This window comes from Trachypithecus francoisi, unplaced genomic scaffold (genome assembly GCF_009764315.1).
Source record: "Trachypithecus francoisi isolate TF-2019V2 unplaced genomic scaffold, Tfra_2.0 Lachesis_group4, whole genome shotgun sequence".
NCBI classification, from domain to species: Eukaryota; Metazoa; Chordata; class Mammalia; order Primates; family Cercopithecidae; genus Trachypithecus; species Trachypithecus francoisi.
Window position 1 is genome coordinate 56,885,536 of NW_022681469.1, and position 23,891 is coordinate 56,909,426.

Genomic DNA, 23,891 nt, shown 5'->3' on the forward strand with positions numbered 1-23,891 from the left:
GTAGCAAGGCTAACGAAAATCAAAACTTCTCATAATTTCTCCTTGTAGCAAATTTGCTAATACTAAGAAGTACTCCTAATAGTAAAAGATTACTCTACATAAAGTTGTTGAATTTCTTTTTTTCTTTAGAGACAGGGTCTCGCTATGTTGCCCAGGCTGGTCTCTGACCCCTGGGATCAAGTGATACTCCTAGGATTACAGGCACAAATCACTGTTCCTGGCTTGCTGCATTTCTTTAAGGGGCAGAAGGGCAGGGAATAATTTGAAGAATAGCTTGTTTATATCTAATAGTTCTTTTCAAGTTTCTGGAATTGAACAGGTATCGTTAAGTGAGGATAAGAAAATAATAAAGGTAACCCTGATTTGACATTCAAATTGCCCTATGTCGTCGATGACCCCACTTTTCAATCAACCAGTATTTCAAGTTCAAGGGAAAACAGTCAGAAATAAGGAAGTAAGAAAATGAACTTGAAGAGTCAGTACTAAGTGGTTTTTCCTTCTTCTCTTTCTCCCATGGCAATTGAATCTTTAATTTAATATTCTATCTGACTGCCTGGAGAAGGCCAAAGCATATTCTTTTTAGAGAGGCCTCTTAAAAAGCATATTTTATCAGGAGGTTTTATTACTTCAAAGTGGAAACAAAGTAGGGAGTGTGGTGAAAACTATGCCAAAAATTATACTTTTTACAAAACAGAGAGAGAAAACATTTGTGTGTGTGTGCGTGTGTGTGTGTGTGTGTGTGTGTGTATATATATAGAGAGAGAGAGAGAGAGAAAGGAGCCAACATTTTTCTTTTAAAAAAATGTTAACTGACTTCAAACAAAGACAATAAATTTGGAATCAACTGTTTAAAATCTGGCTCCAAGATCATTTATAATAATTTATTTCCAATCTATAATAGAAAATGCCCTTTATCAGATTCAATTTATTTAGTTTTCAAGTGTCAAAAGTAAACATTGATGTTGGGAAATGAAACCACTAGAAATAAATGACACAGAATAGCTGGACAAAATGAACATTTCACTGCTTATGTACCAACAGAAACTCCTTTTTAAACCTCTTCCTGCATCCTAAAAGAAACCACGTAAAAATTACATTATGCAAAAAAAGAGAAAAGTGCAATACACAAGGTGTGTATTATTCCAGTTTGAACAAAGTAAAATAGCTGAAACATTAGTTTGATTTCTTGCTTTCTCAAGGAGGAAAAAAAAACACACGGAATTTTTATGTGGCTCATAAACAATACTTTCATTTATTTTTCCCACCAAATGAGAAATAAATGACAGCTAAATAATTATATCCTAAGCCACAAAGTAATTATATCCTCATGTTATCTGTATTGATCTCTAATAATGGCTCATCCCTTGGAGGCTGTCAAAAAATAAAAAAATGAAAACTCAAGATGTTTTCAAAAAAGAAGGCAATGGTAATATTTTAAAACTATGTAGCAAAACAAGCCCTATTTTTTTGTTTAACACAAATTATCAGAACTAAAATTAATTATCAAGAGTAAAATTAAGGTTTCATCCACAGAATTTCATTCTTTTGGAGTTTACATAATGGAGAAATTCTATAGATCTGGGAGAAAGTCCTGTAGATCTAATGTATAGCATGGTGACTGTAATTAACAACACTGTACTGTAAACTTGAAATCTGCTAAGAGAGTAAATCTTAAACATTTTCATCATACACATAAAATGGTAATGAGGTAAAGTGACATGTTAACTAAACTGACTGTGGAAATCATTTCACTGTATATATATATCAAATCATTATATTGCATGTACACCTTAAATATATATGGTTTTGTCAATTATGTCTCAATAAAGACAGTAAAAGCAAAAAAACAAAACAAAACACAAAAGAAACCAAAATAAATCTACATTGTAATGTGTTTAGCTCAGTGCTTGGAACATGGGCACTGAGTAAATGATAGATAATTTAAAGAAAGGGCCAGGTGTGGTGGCTTATGCCTGTAATTCCAGCACTTTGGGAGGCTGAGGCAGGAGAACTGCTTGAAGCTAGGCATTTGAGACCAGTATGGGCAACAAAGGAGACCTTGTCTCTATTTTTTTAATAATAAGTAAATAAAATGTTAAAAGAAAAATCAGTCAGTATAGTTGGTCATATTAATAAACTAAAGGAAAAATGATCATTTCAATAAATTGGGGAAATGTATTTGACAAAATTCAACACTCAGTCACGATCAAAGAAAGTAATAAAAGAGAAACTTAAATAAGCAAACAAGGAATAAAAGGTAACTCTCCCAATCTGATAAAAGGCATCTGTTAAAAATCTATAGCTAACATCACACTTAATGGTAAAATGCTGAGTACCTTCCCCCTAATACTGGGGACAAGGATAGGGATCAAGTGCAGGGAATCACACTCTCATCACTACAATTCAGCGTTATACTGAAGTTCATAGCTAGTCGGATAAGGCAAGAAAAAAATTAAAGTAATAAAGATAGGAAGGAAAGAGGTAAAACTATATTTACAGATGAAAATGTCTGCTCAGCTAGAAAAGGATTCTAGATTCGAGAAAACCACTATTAGAATAAATTTAGCAAGGTCACAAAATACAAGGTCCATATATAAGAATTATTTATATATGGGCTGGGCGCAGTGGCTCACGCCTGTAATCCCAGGACTTTGGGAGGCTGAGGCGGGTGGATCACGAGGTCAGCAGATCGAGACCATCCTGGCTAACAGGGTGAAACCCCGTCTCTACTAAAAAAAAAAATAAAAAAAAATTAGCCGGGCATAGTGGTGGGCGCCTGTAGTCCCAGCTACTCGGGAGGCTGAGGCAGGAGAATGGCGTGAACCCAGGAGGCGGAGCTTGCAGTGAGCTGAGATCGGGCCACTGCACTTCAGCCTGGGAGACAGAGTAACACTCCGTCTCAAAAAAAAAATCATTTGTATTTACATGTATCAGCAGTAGACAATTAGAAGCAAAGTCTTAAAAACTGTCTCATTTATAACAGTGTTAAAAACACAAATGAATTTAACAAAAAAAAAGTGCCAGACCTCTACATTGAAAATTACAAAGCAATGCTGAGAAAAATTAAGGAAGATCTAAGTAAATGGAAACAGCTACCTACCATGTTCATTAATTGGAAGATTGAATGTGATTCAGTGCAATCCCAAACATAATCACAACTGTACTTTTTGGTAGAAATTGACTGGAAAATCAAAGAACCTATTATATCCAAAGCAATCTTTAAAAGGAACAAATTTGGAAGACTTCAACTACCTGATCTACAGACTTACCAAAGTTACAGTAATCATGATATTGTGGCACTGGTATAAGGCTCAACAAATAAATCAATGAATTAGGAGCAAGAGATCAGACACTGAGTCACACTTATACGGTCATTTGATTTTAGACAAGGATACTAAAGTAATCCATCAGAGAAAGGAAGTTTTTTCAACAAATGGTGATATAAAAAATTTTTTTAACTGACAATAATAAATGTTGATGAGGATATGGAGCAACTCAAATTCTCATACATTGTTGATGAGAGTATAAAGTGGAACTTTGGGAAAAAGGTCTGGTAGTTTATCATAAAGTTAAACACAGAACGGCCGGGCGCGGTGGCTCAAGCCTGTAATCCCAGCACTTTGGGAGGCCGAGACGGGCGGATCACGAGGTCAGGAGATCGAGACCATCCTGGCTAATACGGTGAAACCCTGTCTCTACTTAAAAAAATACAAAAAACTAGCCGGGCGACGAGGCGGGCGCCTGTAGTCCCAGCTACTCGGGAGGCTGAGGCAGGAGAATGGCGTAAACCCGGGAGGTGGAGCTTGCAGTGAGCTGAGATCCGGCCACTGTACTCCAGCCTGGGTGGCAGAGCAAGACTCCGTCTCAAAAAAAAAAAAAAAAAAAAAAACATTAAAAAAAAAAAAAAAGTTAAACACAGAACCTACCTAGTCAACTCAGCAATTTCATACCTAAGTATTTACCCAAGAGGAAAAAAATATATAAATCCCTAAAATGACTTACATTAGTATATTCATAGCAGCTTTATTTACAGTTGCCAAAAAATTAGAAATAGCCCAGGTGTCCATCAACAGTAGAATGAACAAATTAAGCCTTCTAATAGCCTGCTTTCACTTCTGAACCCTTCTGGTACATTATGAAATAACAGCTAGGTTGTTCTTTTAAAATATAAATTATATATCACTTCCCTAACATCCTGTTGTAGTTGGAATAAAGTCTGAACTCTTGCCCTGTCTACAAGGTCCTAAGATCTAGCCTTACTTACCTCATATCCTACCACTTTCCCCATAAGCCAGCCTTCTATCCCTTGAAAATAATAAACTTCCATTTTCAAGGCCTGCACTTGTTGTTCCTCTATCTCAGGAGCCCTGTATCCAGAATTTTACGTAACTCTTTCTCATTACTCTGGCTTTAGTTTAAATGTACCCTCTCCAGACCACCCCCAATTGCCTAACTGAAGTAGCTTTCTTTTCCCCAATCTCTATTCAGTTACCCTTTCTTATTTCTTCATTGTACTTACCACAAACTAAAATTACCTTTTGTTATTTATATGCTTGTTGTCTTTCTTCCCAGGGCTCAGAGAAGTGAGGTCTCTGAGCACAGAAACTATGTCCTGTTGACCAACATGTTCCCTAGTACCTAAAAGAATTCTTAATACATGGCAGATACTCAGTAAATACATGTTGACTAACTAGTTATTGGTATTCACAAGGTTGTCTTCAAATGTTAACACATTTGGAGACCAATAAACAGTGACATTATTTATATCTTTCTTTCAAAGACTTAATTTAGATATTTGAAGAATTCAAGAAATTTATAAGATCTTTCTTTCTTTTTTTTCAGAGAAGTTTAGCAAGAAATATAAGACATTTCTTAATAACAGCTCAGGCAATTTTCTTCGAGTGGGCATAATTAGTACATTAGGTCTGCCTATATTTGACTTGTGATCCTGTCAAGTTCATCAATTAAACTGTAGACTTCATTTATTCTAATAAAGTCATCACAAATATACCTATTTTTAAAAGTGGGCAAAATACACAAACTAGTAGCTTAGCACATACCTACTGTGATGTTACCCATCTTGCTTTGTAATGTTATATTACCTGCAAAAAAAGAAAAAGATACTTTTATGTACTAGAGACAATCTAGAAAGGAACTGTGATACATAGCAATGCTAAAACATGGATGAATATCTACAATGTTATTTTTGTGGGCAATTTTTCCCAGTATCACAAATCCAGTCAAAGATTTAGCTGTAGTTCTGAAATAACTAGGCTTGGGTACCTCTGCAAACCTTCTTTCTCTACTACCAAACCTTAAGCTTTTATAGCATAATTACAAATCACCATACCTACTGGCACAGAGGGAAAACAATACTTCTAAAACCCATAAGTGAAAAAAAATTACTGAAACATAATCACTATACATTTTCAACCTAAATATCAATGTATTTATCAGACCACACAAAGCCAAGTTTTCAACCAAGTAACAGTAAAATATGGTATGGAAAAAAAGAATTATGTTTATTTTTCAGGCCACTTGCCATGTCTATTAAAGTAGTTTCTGGGCCAAGAATTAAAGTGGTTTGAGATACGAATAATGAATACGTGGAGGTATGACTAACAAAACAGAACAAAGAAGCTTCAAAGGTTTCCATCTTAGTGAAAATATGTTTCCCATGATAGGTATGGAATATTGCAACCATTCTTCCCAGCCCCTTTCCCCTAATACCAAAAGTAGTAGGATTATTCTTCATATGTGTGTTTGCATGTATAAGTATTCCTAAAATCAGGAACTCATATTTATTCCACTGAAAATATAAGCAATAATGTTATCTCTTCTAAAGTAATTCCAAAACTACACTAAAAAGTAAAGGAATAACTTTGGCTTCAGAATTAATCTTCAGTAAACTCATTTTATCTCATTTCATATACCTTACGAATACTGACTTGTATCAGTATCTGGGAAAAAGCAAAAAAGGCACTGGATTCATTTACTCAATAGCCAGATGCATCTGATTGCAAAAATCCATCTAAAGGTCTAATACACCATCATATTTCCTGTGAGTATGTGAACAAGGAGTATATTTGTGTATGAATAAAAACTTGGTTTGTGTACTGAAGCTTATAGGATTACTATTTTTTTTTTCATATTTTAGATTCAGGGGATACACATACAGGTTTGTTACCTGGGTATATTGTGTGATGCTGAAGTCTGGGGTACAAATGATCCCATCACCCACTTACTAAGCATAGTACCCAATAGATTTTCAACCCTTGCCCCATCCCTCCATCCCCCATCTAGTAGACTCCAGTTTCTATTGTTGCCATCCTTATGTCCATGATTATCCAATATGTACTCCCCACTTATTAGTAAGACCATGTGGTATTTGGTTTTCTATTCCTGTGTTAATTCACTTAGGATAATGGCCTCCAATTGCATCCATGCTGCTGCAAAGGATATAATTTTGTTCTTCTTTATGGCCACATAGTATTCCATGGTGTATATGTACTACATTTTCTTTATCCAGTCCACCACTGATGGGCACATAGGTTGATTACATGTCTTTGCTATTGTGAACAGAGCTGCAGTGAACATGTTGAATGCATGTGTCTTTTTGGAAGAATGATTTATTTTCTTTTGGATATATATCCAGTAATGGGATTGCTGGGTTGAATGGTGTTCTGTTTTAAGTTCTTTGAGAAATCTTCAAACTGCTTTGCACAGTGGCTGAACTAATTTACATTCCCACCAACAGTGTATGAGTGTTCCCCTTTCTCCACAGCCTCGCCAGCGTCTGTTGTTTTTTGACTTATTTTTAATAATAGCTATTCTGACTGGTGTGAGATGATATCTCATTGTGGTGTTGATTTGCATTTCTCTGATGACTAGTGATTTGGAGCAGATTTTCATGTTTGTTGGTTTCTTGTACGTCTTCTCTTGAGAAGTGTCTGTTCCTGTTTTTTGCTCATTTTTAATAGGGTTATTAGTTTTTTGCTTATTGATTTGTTTAACTTCCTTGAAGATTCAAAGGAACAAAGGATATTAAACCTTTGTCAGATGCAGAGTTTGCAAATATTTTCTCCCATTCCGTAGGTTGTCTATTTACTCTTGTCGATAATTTATTTTGCAATGCAGAAGCTCTTTCATTTAATTAGATCCCACTTGCTTGAACATGGCCTATAAGTGAATCTGAAGGGGTGACTCTAAAACCTTTTGTTAAGACCCCAGAAAGATGGTGGTACCTCATGGTATTAATCAGTTACACCAAAAAAAATATTTTAAAAAGATCAAGGCCTCACAGATCCTCTCAATCAAATAGACCTAGAAAGCTTGAGGGCATTAACCTCAATATTGCTGCAGAAACCCATATTTTGAAAAGATTTTTGGGTGTGGCTTTTGTCTAATGGAATGAAAGCCAGTGAGATTCACAGAAGACTGACAAAGTTTTTGAGACAATTATATCAGTAAACATTGCCAACTTGGACTGAAGGGGGGAGTGACAGTACAAAGTGAAATGAGACCACTGGGCCCTCAGAATTCTACTAGCAGGAAGCAGACTGAGAAAACTACTCAACTGTAAAGATGTGCTGCATTTCATAAAAAAGGATGAATGACTTAGAAGGTGGAACCAAGAGCTCAGTGGTCGAAACCTAGAACCATGAAGAATTATTCCCAGGCCTTGAGATCTAATAAAAGAACCTCCAACATTTGCCCACCTGAAAAAATCACTATGGATCAGTGACCCCTTTGTACCTCCCATTTCAACAAGAAAGTCCACAGTCATTATCCAATGCCTGTCCACTCTGTTTGGTGTGTAGGTGATGTGTGTGTATGTGTGTGTGTGTGTGTGTGTGTATGTTTGGGGGGTGGGTAGACAACTTGTCTCTTTAGTTCACCAGTCTTCAGATTCACACCTGAGGAGCTTCATTTTCAACTGGAGCTGATTTTGATGCAGAGATTCTGGTCTTTCAGCTGATGCATGATGGGATGATACTTTTGGGAACCTTGGGAGGAAGAGAGTATATTTTGCATGTAGGAAGGACATGAAACATTGGAGGGCCAGAGGACACAGTGGCTATCCAAAACCTCATAGAATATCTGGAAAGATGCACACACAAAAAGTTAAAAATCAGTATATATTAATAATTTTAATATCCTAAGTGGACAGCATGACTCAGGTGCCACAGCACTTACGGAAAAGAGACTAAAATGACCTAGCTTGGACAGGGAGGTTTAGTCATATAGAAGGTATCACTTGAGCTGAAATTTGAAATGTGAGTAAAATGTTAATATGCTGAGGAAAAAAAAATTTCGTGGGGAAATAAATCCTATAAGCAAATGTGAAAAAGCAGAACTATCCATACTATGTTTAAATAATGCAGATAAGATAGGCTGGAGCAATGAGGCAAGTCTATGAGGACAGGAATCACATCTTTCTTATTGAGCTTCATATCTGGGAACTTAGCACAGTGCATAGTACATAGTAAACACAATTATTTTGTGAACGAATAAAAAGTTTGGAAAAGTAGGCAAAGAGCAACGTGGAACCACAGAGTGCTAAATCTACTGACTATCCTACACCAAAAATGTCAGTGAAGAATTTCAAGATGGATAAAAATATAAGAAAACCATGCTTTAAGGAGATTTCCCCTAGTGTGAGACGGTGGGTGTGTCCATGCTCAGCATTCTCTTTACTGCTTGTTGTGGTTTGAATGTTTCCCCAAAGTTCATGTGTTGGAAACTTGGTCCCCAGTGCAGCAATACTGTGAGGTGGGACCTTTGGGAGTTAATTGAGTCATGAGGGCTCTGCCCTCATTAATGAATTTAACCCATTCATGAATCAATGGATTAATGTGTCATGGAGGGAGTGGGTTAGCTATCACAAGAGTGGGTCTGTTATAAGAGCCAGTGTGGGTGTGTCTCATGCAGCCTCTCTCCATGTGAGGCCTGTGCCATTTCATGACTCTGCAGAGCCCCTATCAGCAAGAAGGCTCTCACTAGATGCGGCTCCTAGACCTCAGACTTCTCAGCCTCCAGAACTGTAATATATAAACTTTAAAAATCACTCAGTCTCAGGTATTCTATTATAGCAACAGAAAACAGACTAAGACACTGCTCTAACTCCTAAACAATAAAAGATGAAGCAGACAGGTCCCTGATATTTGTAACTTTATTAATAAAGAACTATGATAAAGTTTAACAGTCATTTAGCTAGTGAATCCAGTCACCCACTCATCAAGGCAATGGAGCTTTATTGTTTTACACTAGTCTTTAATAATGCAGTAAAAATTTACTATTTTTTTAAATAAAAGTATGGTCTTTTTTAAAAGGCCAATCATTAGTGCTTGTCACAAAAGTGAGGAGGTCTTAAGAAAATAATGATTCTTTGAACCAGAAAATAGAAGTTTTAGATCTATACGAAATGAGGATTAGTTGATTATAGTGGGACCTATAGAGTCTCAGATAACATTCTTCATGAATGTTGGAGTCCTACTGTATACTAAAAGCATAATGGAGCAACAACAACAAAAACCCAAGGAATTAAGGAATCATTTCAAATACTGTATAGTTATATACTATATACACTTCAAAATATTTTTGTCAATTCTAAATAAAATAGTAAACAAAAACTTATTTTCAACTCATATCAAAATATTTAGAAAATCTCTACCTTAAGCAGAAATATTCTAAAGTCATTAGAAAACACAAAATGGATGCCTTGCCTCAAATGCATAGTGGAATAAAGTATTATATTTAAAAGTATACAAAGCAACAAAATGGGTATTATTAGCAAAATTTTCTATATTTTGGTTTCACCTACTTCATATCACTGAAAATAATAAATTAATTATTTGAGGGGAGTAAATCTTAGTAAAAGTTTCTTTCCAATAAAGCAGACACCAGATGGTCTGTAATAACTATGTGTGCTTACCCTGCTCTCAAGTTATATAACTTTTCCACAAATCCCAGTATTTGAGAAAATAGATAGTTTTTCTTAGCTTGTAACCTTTCATTCTAGCATGGTCAGAGGAAAAAAATATGTAATCAATTTAAAGATAAACATTGGTTTATTTTTCTTCACCAAAAGAAATGTGATTATGGTTAAAGCACATATAGCTCTTATAATCCAAACAGAGTAATCAAGTATCCTTAAAGATTAAGTCATTTTGTGTTTTTTGGTGGGTAGGGGTGGGGAGGTGGGAAGACAGACACTTGTATTTGCAAGCCACAGTGCTAAATGTTAAGAAAATAGAGATAAATAAAACATAATCGTTGCTCTTGAGTTTATGATTAGGCAAGGATTTATAGAAAACCAGAGATGAGGCAAGATGCTTTAGCTGAGGACTGAAAGATTTAAAAAGTCAAGAAGATTTTTAAAAAGGTAGGAAAAGCACTTCAGGCAGAATATAAACAGTATGATCAGTATGATCAAAGGCTCTGATCAAGAACTCAGAGTTATAAAACAGGTAAAAATGTGTATAGGAAAAAAGACTAATTCTGGAGACAAAGCATAGTGTCAGAAGAGGGAAAAGGGAAGTTGGACACGTCACTAAGGCAGTAGAAAACGGTCTGAGTAAGAGAATGACATGTTCAATGTGCATTACTAATAAACTACTTTAGCTGCAGTGAGGAGAAATGGATCTGAAGAAGGCAAAGCTGGAGGCAAAGTTATTGCTAATATCAAGGCAAGAGGTCACAAGGGTCTAAAACAGAAGTGTAGAAATTAGCAGGAAAAAGGTAAGACACATTGAAGAACTATTTAGGAGATGAAACGTGCCTAAACTTGGTAGTTGATTAGATGTAGGAGAAGAGAAAGAAGCAGCAAGTTAAGACCACTGCCAAATTTATAGCATGGGAATTGGGAACATGGCAATATCAGAAACAGCAAATGAAAATAAGGAAAGAGGACACATTACAGATGACGTTCAGGGACTGGGAAAGAAGGGGAAAAAGCTAGAAATGTTGATCCAAATGGCTATGTCTACCTGCCAGATGGATGTACAAATTAGTCAGGGCTAGAGACATAGATTTGAATAATCAGATTTGAAACACCCTTGTAAGGGTAGTTCAGACTCAAAAGTATATAAGATGCCCAAGGAAAATATGTAGAGAAAGAACAATAAGACAAGGATGAAATCCTGGAGAACACCAATTATCACAGAGGTGAAAAGAGAAGGAATGTATAGACATTTGTGAAAGAGCAATTATAAATATACGATAGAGACTGCCAGTGCCCATTAATATTTGTATGCCTCTCTTCGTCCATAAGAGTACTGCTAAACTATGTATCTCAGCCTTTGCAGTTAGATAAAGCCATTTTAAAATATTCTGTCCAAAGATCTATGGGCAGAAGTAATATATGCACTTCTAGGCCTGGTTTCTGAAACTTCTTCCATGATCCTCTATGCTTTCTCATTCTTTAAGGAAGACTTTGAAGTCACAAACAGGATGGTAGCATCACCTTTACAGGACAAGTCAAGTCTCTGAATGTCTCTAGGGAGCTGCACTTAGGACAGACACTGTAGGAAATATCAATATTTTGTGTCAGAGGTCTAAACCCTGAAAAACCTACATGGTTTGCACCACACACAAAAAAGCTGTAATTCCTGTATAATATTTCATATAAAAAAGTTGTGGCCAGGCGCAGTGGCTCAGGTCTGTAATCCCAGCACTTTGGGAGGCCGAGGCGGGCGGATCACCTGAGGTCAGGAGTTCGAGACCAGCCTGGCCAACATGGTGAAACCCTGTCTCTACTAAAAAATACAAAAATTAGCTGGGCGTGGTGGCAGGCACCTTAATCCCAGCTACTTGGGAGGTAGAGGCAGGAGAATTGTTTGAACCTGGGTGGCACAGGTTTCAGTGAGCCGAGATCAAGCTATTGCACTCGAGCCTGGGGGACAAGAGTGAGACTTCTCTCAAAAAAAAAAAAAAAAGTTGTATGTGTCCAGATTCGAAATTAAGTATCAAAATAACCAAATTAAAACCTCATAATGACCTAGGCTAGGAATAAATACTAGAATTTCAATAAAGCATTTTCATGAACATCATGAAAAGATCTATTTAATCCAATAAAAGCTTCCATGTTTTAAAATTGTATATTATTTCTGACTTTCTAAGTTTACAAAGCAGATTTATAAGTTTATCAGTGACTACAAGTCCTTCTTAAAGCAGATTGGGACATTTCTTCTGAAATTTTGAGTGCTATCAAAGTTATCATCTGTGTTTCATACAGTTCATGTAAATTGTACTTCTTGAAAATTTCAAAAATAAAAAAGTAGTTACTAAAGGAAAAGTTTATGCATATATGCCAGATCTTTGAAGAACAAAGGACTTTTGAAGTGCAGAGAAAATAAAAGAACTAATACTCAGCAATTTATCTAGCAAGATATGTTTCCAAAGAACTTAAAATAGAGCCTAAGTTACATAGGAAATCTAAATATTTAAAACAGAGTTTTATTCATTAATCACTATTCCAAATCATAACATAAGTTTTTAAAATGCACAAAAACAACATGAACACTCTTACATCTTAATCACATCAATGTATTTAAATTATAGGTTATAAATAAAACCAATCCTAGCAAACCATTTCAAGGAAGTTTTTCATTGTCTCCAATAGAGTCAGGATACCATATTTATATTTAAAAATGTATTTTGTAGGGTACATATAAATACATGCATGTATTATACATGCATAGCATTCTTTAAAAAGTATCAATATTCAAGTATCAGAATTTAATAAAGTATTATTCATATAAAACCAAATTTAATTTTTGATTATTTAGAAGGAAATCAAGATAGTAAACTGTCATAAAATTTTACATCTAAACACAAGCTATCCAAGGACCTATTCTCCCACTAGATTCCCATCGCCAGAAAGTGAATATTTAATAAGTCATTGAATAAACTGGTTTATTCTGTAGAAGGCATACACACTTAATAGATGTGATTCAACCAAATGTACAAATAGGAAATATGACTAGTCAATTAGCTTACTCAGTTTCTTACATATAAAATATAGTTAGCTTACATATAAAATATGTAATCTTACATATAAAATCTTACATATAAAATATAGTTAGCTATACTTAAAAATTTCACTTGAAAAAAACACTTAAGATAAATTATTTTCTTCTCTAAATATAGGAATCAACTTGCAAGGCAAGGAAAGATATATTGCTCTTTTCATTACTCTTTTCCTCATTAACGGGCATGCTCTAAGTACTCGGCACTAGTATGTTATGCACTAGTATGTTAGATGTTGCTTTGTCATCAGGGTATATAAAAAAATTGAAAATGCAGACAAAAAATAAATTTCATGCTCTTGCTTCATTTCATGGAAGACTTAGAAGCCACACACTTAAGACAGCACCATCACTTTTATGGAAGGAGTCCAATTCCTGAATGCCACCATGGAGCTAAGCCTAAACACTGTATGGAACATCTACATTTTCGGTTATAAAGCACAATAAATGTCCTGAAACTAAAGGAAGTTATAATGTAGAACATAGCTGAAGCAGTGCATCTGTGTTATAGTATTGTCTTCCTGGAGGAAACATCTCTAGAGTGAGCCAGGAAGCCCTCAAAGTGATGATGGAATTTGGGGTTGCAATCAAGTTCACTGTTTAAAAACCTCTCCTAGAAAGCCAAGAAACTAGGATCAAATCCTTGCTATTCCACTAATTAACTTGTGGAGTTGAGAGTAAACAATTAGACATTTTTAAGTCTGGTTTTCCTCATCTGTAAACAGCCAATCGTTCATTAAGTAAAAGGGGCTGGCCAATTTAGGCACTCAATACATGTTTGCTTTCAACCTCCCACCCACCCACTACTCTACAAGTGGAGTTTGTAGGCACAAACTCTAAAATCTACCAAAAAGAAAGTTACTGCATTATATTTGTGTATACATGGTTTTTACAACATCTATATGTTGGGGTTTTTTTTCTGCTCTATCTGGAAAAAAATTAGTTTAAGCCTTGCTTATAAGAAAAAAGATGCTAAAGGCCGGGCGCGGTGGCTCAAGCCTGTAATCCCAGCACTTTGGGAGGCCGAGACGGGCGGATCACGAGGTCAGGAGATCGAGACCATCCTGGCTAACACGGTGAAACCCCGCCTCTACTAAAAATACAAAAACTAGCCGGGCGAGGTGGCGGCGCCTGTAGTCCCAGCTACTCGGGAGGCTGAGGCAGGAGAATGGCGTAAACCTGGGAGATGGAGCTTGCAGTGAGCTGAGATCCGGCCACTGCACTCCAGTCCAGGCGACAGAGCGAGACTCCGCCTCAAAAAAAAAAAAAAAAAAAAAAAGAAAAAAGATGCTAAAGTAAATAAATCCTGGACAAGAATGCATATATTCTCAGTTTGTTTTCTGTAAGTCAGATGTTTAGAAATAGCAATGTATTTTCCCGTAAAAACAAGTTTTAAGATTCTCAAGCCAGTTTATTTAAATATAGCCAAAATATATACCTAATTTCTGTTATATAACCATTAGCATTTAGAACAAAGAATTCATTGAAATATATATCCAGAGTTCTAGGTTGGGAAGATCTTGGGAGAAATAACTCCCGTAAAAATTCCAGGAGCTAGAAAACTGGGACTTACTTTCACCAGCTATGACTAATTTCACCCACCAGGACGTAACACTAAAACACTGCCTACTTTCCTGTACCCCTCCCATCCCAAACCCCAAACTACAAACTCCAAAAGCATGTTCATGCAATAATCCCTTAGGATAAGGATGGAAATAGAGGTGACAGAGGAGAGGAAGGCAAGAAACTTAGATGTGCCTGAAGGGTGATTTTTTAAAAGTCGAGGCACTGGGGTGTGTCCATGGAATGAAGAGGGGTTTCCTGTCTTATTTCTCTCTTGTATATGCTGAAAAAACAAAGCAGAGTGAGGGTCAAGGACTAGGTGGAGAAAGCAAGGCTGAACATGGAAGCTTTTCTACAGTTACTTCTTCTTTTTTTTTTTTTTTTTCTTTTTGAGACGGAGTCTCGCTCTGTCGCCCAGGCTGGAGTGCAGTGGCTGGATCTCAGCTCACTGCAAGCTCCGCCTCCCGGGTTTACGCCATTCTCCTGCCTCAGCCTCCCGAGTAGCTGGGACTACAGGCGCCCGCCGCCTCGCCCAGCTAGTTTTTTGTATTTTTTAGTGGAGACGGGGTTTCAGTGTTAGCCAGGATGGTCTCGATCTCCTGACCTCGTGATCCGCCCGTCTCGGCCTCCCAAAGTGCTGGGATTACAGGCTTGAGCCACCGCGCCCGGCCTCTACAGTTACTTCTGTGAAAGTAACCATAATTTGAAATTGGATTAAATTTTCCCTTCCCCTACTCCTTCTCATTGCTGTACTAGTATTACAAAAGAAGCTGTGAGAAACAACTAAAAGAGTTCGTTGCATTGAGGCAGGATGATAATGGACCACTGGAAATGAAGTGGGAAGTCACATCAAAGGGGATAGTAGAGACTGAGAAAACAAGAAAGTATATTTAATCCTTCTACTCTGAGTTCTTTAACGACAGGTTTCATTTCCTGCCCAACTTTGCACCCTTGGTGCCTGGAAATCTGGCACACAGTAGGTGGTCAATAAATGTGTCAAATGAATGAATAAATATAACTGTAGTGGATGCTGTATTCCTCATCCAGATCCCCCATCATAACTGAAGGGCTTATTTTCCTAGCTATTGGGAGTACTGCTGGCAGACAGCCCTCAGCTGTCAGCCCTCTTTGGGAATTACCTAGGGAAGAGGAGCCACTTCGGCCCAAGATCATACTCCTTTCCGGGGCAGCTTGCATCTAATGATTGGGGATATAAATGTCCAGCTCCTCTCACCCCAACTTGAGACAACTCTGAGGGACCATCCCAGCTTCAGAGCTCTCCGTGTGGGTTACTGAAACTGTATCATAGTCCAACTTCTCCCATGGAAATCTGGCTTTCTTCCTTTACATGGCATTGGTCCCAGGAGGCCTCCCTAGTAAATTCGCTGTGCTCAAATTTCCATCTCAGAGTGTCTGCTTTCAGGGAAATTCAACCTGAAACAATAGTCCAAAAGAGGACCTAGATTTAAACCAGCTAAGGAAAGGTATCTGATTTCATATTAAAGGTCAGTAAATGTAAAAAGGCTTTATTAAGGCTAAGGAATTAACTTTGTTTTCTAGCAATGTATTTCCATTTTAGCTACTTTAAGTAATCAACAGACCTAGAGTACTTTGAGGACTGCTTCAAAAAAGACCACCTGTTTTACTACCATGTAGGCAATTAATGATAAACTGTACCAAATTCAATTTATCTAACTTAAAAGAATGCAAAGAAAGAAACACTATGAATTTAGTGTAAACATGGTGTAAAGCATTGCAGAGAACAGAGCTGCTTTTCCTGTGGATGTTAATCCACATCTGACTTGATAAGGAATTGTTTCTCCACTAAAAGCTACTAAATACATTAAGTACTGTACTTTTCATTATGATTAAGATAGTTAGAAATGCAATGCTTATATAAAAGTCACTTTTAAAATATGACGAGTTACAAATTACCAGATCTACTTAATGTACAACTGAATAAAAAAGAAATAAATGAATAAGTAACAACACCATTTGCTTCATCTGGATACAGCTCCATATGTACTTAAGCTATTTTGGGTTCAAACATTACCTTAACCTTGTAAGAATGCTTGAGGTTTAACCATTAAATTGAGGCTCAAGAACTATTTCAAGCATATAAGTATGCTTTTTTAAAATTTTTTTTTAGAAGACTACTTGCCAAATTGCTACATAGCATGATTAGCACTAACCATGCTTTCTAATGCCACTCTGTAACTCTTGCTCACAACTAAAATCTGAGGGTTTTGCCAGAGTGTACAGACACCAATATCAAGCTTTACTATAGAGGTGAAATGAGTGGATCATATATGGAAAAAGTCTGAATCTGTACTTCCTGGAATATGGCCCAAAAGGCATTTAGCAGATGTTTTATACTGGATTAGTGATTATTAATTCTATCTGTATATATTTCAGAAAACATACCTGGATTTGAATCATCTGCTCTGTGGAAATTCAAGAAGCAGTCTGAGTGACACTGAACACATGCATGCCCTTTGCCATATTACCTCATCATTATACTCTTCTTGTTTTCCTTCAATAATACAAACATTAACTATGTAATATTTCTTGCAGAGACAGGATTTAGAAATCACAAGAGGATACTTATCAAAGAAAATGGAAACAACAGGGTGCTGAGAAAACCTGGTGCCAGTACAAATGCACACAAAACATTTAAAACAAAATTAGTATCAGAGTTGCTATAATTACATTCCACCAAATGTTTCATTAATTTAACCCTCAGCTTTCTTATGTTAACATAAAAGCAATCACTCAGTACCCATCTTTACCTAACACTGCTTTTACTTCATCTCCTGCATATATTTCCTTGCTATTTGTTTCCTATTGTAAGAAAACACAGGCTGGATGCAGTGTGGCTCACACCTGTAATCCCAGCACTTTGGGAGGCCAAGGGGGTGGATCACTTGAGCCCAGGAGTTTGAGACCAGCATGGGCAACATGACAAAATCCCATCTCCACTAAAAATACAAAATTTAGCTGGACGTGGTGGCACACACCTGTAGTCCCAGCTTCTTGGGAGGCTAGGGTGGGAGAGTCACCTGAACTTGAAAGGTAGAGGTTGCAGTGAGCCAATATCATGCCACTGCACTCCAGCCTAGGCAACAGAGCAAGACTCTGTCTCAAAAAAAAAGAAAAAAGAAATGCATTAAAAATTAGAATTACTATTAGTTCCATATATAACAGCATAATCTTTAATCTCTTGCCCAAATAAAATTAAATTAGCTTTATGAGTCATTTTATTTTTATGTTTTTTTAAAAAGATGGTTAGTCTGCATTTCATTATTTAAAAGGCCAGTTTCCTGATCCTTTTTCAACTAGAGTCATCTCTTAAAATTTATACTATGTGGAAAGTCTGAGATGTATCATGCCTTTGTCAGCTTACCATGAACACTTCCTAATGTAATATCCCCAGCAGCAGAAGACAGAAATGATGATTCTGTATAAAGATACTTGGCTTTCAGCAAACCATCTTCAGTAGATACAGTAACAGAACTTCCCTGCAGTTTATCTATGGTAACAGCCTAGTAAGAGAAATACTAATCAGTTCATTATAAAACAAAGACTGGTAAAAAGCCAAAATGCTACCTGTGGAATTAGTGGGTAACTACATAAAATGTTACTACCTAGTACACAATCACTTTAATGACTCTGATTCCCTACCTCTAATTATGAGATTCTGAGAAATAGTGCATTCTCTGTAGAATATGGAATAGATCCAATATATTCCCCCATTGACTTATGTCTCCTTTAATTTCTCTTAATAATGTTTTATATGTCCTATATAAAATTCTTAATCTTTTATTAGATTTATTCCTCTTAGATATTTTTAAGTGCTATTGTACAAGGTATCTTTTAAAATGTCATTTTATCCTAATTGACCTTGTATTCGATCTTAATCCAACAACTTGACTAAACTCACTAATCCTAATAATTTATCTGTACTTTTAAAAATTATATATGTGTTACTATACTGTCTACAAGTGATGGCTTCATTTCCTCCCTTCCAATCCTTATATTAATACTTTTTTTCCTGCTTTTTCCTTCTTTTTCTTGCCTTAACCATCTGTCTCAGGCCCCCAATTCAACAGTGAATAGCAGCTAGCAGAAGCAATGGGATAGCAGGCATCCTTGTCTTATTCCTGTTCTCAAAAGAAAAGTTTACAACATTTCACCATTAAGCATGATGTTTGCTACAGATATTTTTAAAATAATTTTTATCAGATTAAGGACATTCCCTTCTATTTCAACTTTGTTTTATTGTTTTTGCTATTTAAATCATGAATAGGTTTTGAATTTTAGCACATACTTTATCTGATTCTATTGATTTATCATGATTTCTCTCTGTTAGTACATTAATGTAGTGAATATACTATTATTTCTAGAACTTTTCCACTTGACCTCTAATAAGGCGGTAGCTTTCCACCAAACTAAATGGAAGGAATTTAAATTTACCTATTTAATGACAGAACAAAAAGTAGATTTAAAAATCAGTACCTTCCTGACAGAGGTATTGCTATAAATTTTCTTTTCTACATGAAAAGAAAAAATTTTCATTTAGTTATTATGAATATACATAAACACATATACGTAGTTCTTACAAATAATGAAAACCAAGTTTTAAGGAAGTACTGGGGCTTTGTAGCCCAGACTGAAAGGAAAACTGACAACTATGTCATCTGTTCACCAAATAGTCAGACAAAATGGGTTTCTGTTCTTTGTTAAGTTATAAAACTAAACTTAGACACTAAAATTAATACAATTTAAAAACAGCCATGTAGAATAATGATGCTATTATTTATAGTGCTCATTTGATTCTCACAATCTTGTTGAGTGGACAAAGCAAATATCACCATCCTGTTTGCTGAATAATGAAACAGTCTCAGGGAAGCTAACTGGTAGGTCTAGAACTGGTCAAGTTATCTTTCCTGTGATTCCTTTACCTTTATTATCATCATCATGGTAAGCATTACATTAGACTTAGCTATGTGCCAGTGGTTGTTTTAAGTACTTTACCTGTATTAACTCATTTAATCCTCTTAATAGAGGATTTTTTGAGTTAGTTCTATTACTATTATCCAATTTTCCAAAAAACTGAGACACACAGAGGTTAAGTAATTTGTCCAGTTATAGAGCTTAGTGAATGGTGGAGCCAGAATTCAAACACAGGTGGTGTGGCTCTCAATGTATTCTGTGCTCTTAACTAATTCACTATGTTTGTTTCTCAAATATCCAAATCACATTTGTATGAAAGTTGTATATTAAAAGTTAATAGATTTCACAAGTATTTTATGTTTTATAAAAACTACAAACTTAGAATTATACATTAAAAATCAATACTATACATAATAAAAATAGAAAAAAAAAACCTAGACTGATTCTTTAGTATATAACAAAACTCAATCAAGAAATAAAATGATATAATAACAAGTAAAATACATGAATATTCAATAAACCATAAACATTGGAACAAATAAATAACTGAGAGGAAACAGTAGCCAAGATATTCAAAGTAGCAAATGATTAAGATTTTAAATTCTTTAATATTTATATTTGATTATAAATGTTACAGTATTCTAGTAACTTATTTCAATAATATTAGCCATCATTTACTGAGTTTGAAGGGGCTGTAAACTTGTCTAATTTCCCTCTTGTACCTCCAAGACCACAGCAATCTAAAAAGTAAAACTAAATGCCATCTCAAAAAAGCTGCAGTATAAGGCCACACAGTGTCTTTCAACACTTTCCTAGTTTAATTTACAGAGTATTTTTAAATGTTTAAGTTTGAACAACCTCCCACGGGGTCTGAGAGAAAGGTGATGGAAGATAAAACAACAGAAACAATTACTGTTATAATTACCTTGTTTAATTATGCCAATAATAATCTACATATAAAATATGCTCATAACTCCTCCCCACCAATTATCTGAAAATAAAGCTGACTATGGAATTTAGCAAATTTGTAGGAAGGTGAAGGAAGATAAAACAACAGAAACAATTACTGTTATAATCTATCTTGTTTAATTATGCCAACAATAATCTACATACACAATATGCTCACAACTCTTCCACACCAATTATCTGAAAATAAAGCTGACTATGGAATTTAGCAAATTTATAGGAAACAAAAAGGCTCTTGCAAATTGTGTAAGCGTAAAATAAAAGGAAACTTTTTCTCAAAGATACATTATCAATCACATATTTTAAATGACAATTTATAATTCCAAAATTACACCTTTACTCTTAATACTATGCTAAATGACCAAAGGCTACAAAAGGAGTTGATTAAAAAATACAAACTATCTTCCTGTAACAACTAAAATCCCAATAACTGCTAAAAACAAAAAAAAGCTAGGAGAGAGCAGTCAAGCTATCTAATGGTGCCACCTGGTGGAAAATACCAAAGAAAGTTGAGTTTTGAAACACCCCTCAACTTGCCTAAGGGTGAAGTAAAAAGGTCTTAGAAAATACTCAAACCTAACACAAGAAAAATCCAATCCAGTTACTAGTGATATTACTTAATGATCTATTTTAACCTATGATCATAAAAATAAAAGTCTTTTCAGAACTAGAGTTAAATAGTAAGCATTTAAGTTTTTATTGATTAGGAACTAAGAAACTGTCAAAAGTATTAAACCACAAACTAAAACTTAAGTTGTATATTATTTAATCACTTCAATTTCAAATTTGAATTTACTTATGAACTAAAATGCATTAAAAAGGGAATGTTATGCTACAAACTTTGTAGAACCTACCCACTTGGTGAGCCAAATGGAAGGAAAGTTGCAATTCGTAAAAAAAAAAAAAAAAAAGAAAAGAAAGTTGCAATCTTACACTTTTATCTGATGCATGAATATCTATATTTCCATAAACTGTTCCCAGACAGATCACTTTTCCTCCTTTTGTTTGAACATGCAATTTTTGACCCTGAAAGACAAATTAAAAAATACATATAGTGAAAAAGAGAGTAAGTTTGACTTATACTAGTAAAACATTTTCAACATTTCTGTATTAATACTGACAAGGCAACAAAAGAAGAATAAGGAATGATATAGAAACTCACTGCTTCGAATAATGACATCAACTGGAAAAAAATGTCAACTGCTGTTAAAGGGGTTAAATAAGCCACCCGGACTCAAAGGGAAAAACAAGAGATACTTGGGTATTCTGGTAGCTTCACTGAAGAAGGACTTGAACCTTTCTCTTTAAAAAAAATAAGAAAAAAAAAAAAAAAAAAAAGCCAGGCATGGTGGCACATGCTTGTATTTCCCAGCTATTTGGGAGGATCACTTGAGCCCAGATGTTTGAGGATTCAGTGAGCTAGGATCATGCTACTGCACTATGGCCTGGGCAACACATGAAGACCCTGTCTCTTTAAAAAAAAAAAAGTCTGTATTATAGCACAGTTAACTATGTTATGTCCAGAGACATGAGTCTGAAGTCAAATTATATTTAATATACTCCTTATCAAATGTGATAAGCCTTTGAAAAGACTATCCCCAAAGCCCTTGTTGTTTTTATTTTTTAATTACTTTTATGTACAGAAAACTCAACAGTGTACACTTAACCCAGTTTAGTGGCAAGTTCTTCAGCCTTTGCCTTTTCGAGCTTGGCAATGTGAGCCACAGACTTGGGACCTAGGACACTGCCGCCCCAGTGACGGTGGATCTCATCATATCTGTCGTTGTAATTGGTCCCAATAGCTTCCACCAGCTTAGCCAAAGCTCCTTTGTCTTCCGAGTTAACCTGTGTGAAGTCAACAATGGTGTAGGTCTTCCTGTGAACTAGACATCCCAGTATTGCCTTCCCCTTGATAATACAGGACAATGTCCTGTCCATTTTATGACATAGGACAGGCAGGAAAACAATCAGCTTGATGGGATCCATGTTGTGCGCAATCACCACCAGCTGAGCTTTCTTGTTACCCACCAATGTGGTGATGGTGTTAACTCCTGCTCGAAAGACAGGTGGTCTCTCAGTGGGGAGGTCCCTTTGGCCGCAGCTTTCTTCTTGGCCCGGGCCAACAGTCTCTGCTTCTTCTCTTGCTTTGTGTCTGGTCTGTATTTGTGGGCCAGCTTAAGCAACTGAGTAGCTGTTTGGCCATCTAGGGCCTGGGTGAACTGGTTAATCGCAGGTGGCACTTTCATCTGCTTATAGAGGATGGCTCTCTGCCGCTGCAACCTGATATAGCGGGGCCATTTCACAAAGCAGGTGAGGTATCTTTTGGGCTGGATGTCCTGTCCAATGCCAAAATTCTTAGGCCTTTGCTCAAACAGGGGATTCACTGATTTCTTGGCCTCCTGCTTCTTCACAAATGCAGGGGCCAGAGCCAACTTCTTCCCCTTGGCCTCCTTTCCTTTCGGCATCTTGGGCAATAGGAGGAGCACACTTGTTGTTTTAAGTCAAGAACTCTTAACCAAGCTCACATGAACTTACAAAATTGTAAGCAAAATTTCATAGACATGTGCATTTTTTTCTTAAGGAGACAATTATTAGATTTTCTAAGAGGTCTAAGGTTCAAAAATAATAAGAGCTACTGTTATAATTTAAAGCTCATGTAATTCCCAAAAAAAGTGAAATTGATTATAAAATTTTTAAAAACATAAAACCAAATAGTTAAATGTTTAAATAAATCAGAAATTATTTAGAAAACAAATTACACTGCATTTAAAAACTGCAAATGTGTGACATTCAATTAGTTAAGGTTCTGTTGCCTAAAAAGTTCACTTATCTTATTTTCTAAGGATGCTGCACAAATGTGGTCTTACCATATGTTTTGTCTGGACAATAAAGAAAGGCGGAAAAAGCATGAGCTTGGAAATCAGAACAACCCAAGGTCAAATCCCAGCTCAATTTTTTTAGCTATGTGAACGCAAGTGAGTTCCTCAATCTCTTGGTGCCTTCTAGTTTCTTCCTTCATAAAATGGAGAAAATTCAAGCATTAAATGAAGGTTTAGCTAAGATTCCTGGTACATGATAAGGACTTATTAACAGTAGTTATTATTATTGCTATAAAAATTTTATTATGTAGGGCCGGGCATGGTGGCTCACACCTGTAATCCTAGAACTTTGGGAGGCCAAAGTGGGCAGATCATGTGAGGACAGGAGTTCAAGACTAACCCTGGCCAACATGCCTGGCCAAAATTAGCCGAGCATGATGGCAGGTGCCTGTAATCCCAGCTACTCGGGAGGCTGAGGTGGGAGAATCACTGGAACCCAGGAGGCGGAGGTTGCAGTGAGCTGAGATCGTGCCATTGCACTCCAGTCTGGGCAACAGAGTGA

At 36.0% G+C, this 23,891-nt stretch overlaps 1 protein-coding gene across 1 annotated transcript in view; it reads right to left on the minus strand.

The window, feature by feature from the left end:
* Positions 1–23,891, minus strand: part of FAM185A (family with sequence similarity 185 member A) — a 59,367-nt gene that overhangs the window by 29,705 nt on the left and 5,771 nt on the right. Inside the window, exons 3-5 of the mRNA XM_033193682.1 lie at positions 21,444–21,536; positions 17,995–18,133; positions 5,061–5,102 (exon numbers count right to left, since the gene is read on the minus strand). Coding sequence (XP_033049573.1) covers positions 5,061–5,102; positions 17,995–18,133; positions 21,444–21,536 — 274 coding nt within the window. The remainder of the gene's footprint in view (positions 1–5,060; positions 5,103–17,994; positions 18,134–21,443; positions 21,537–23,891) is intronic.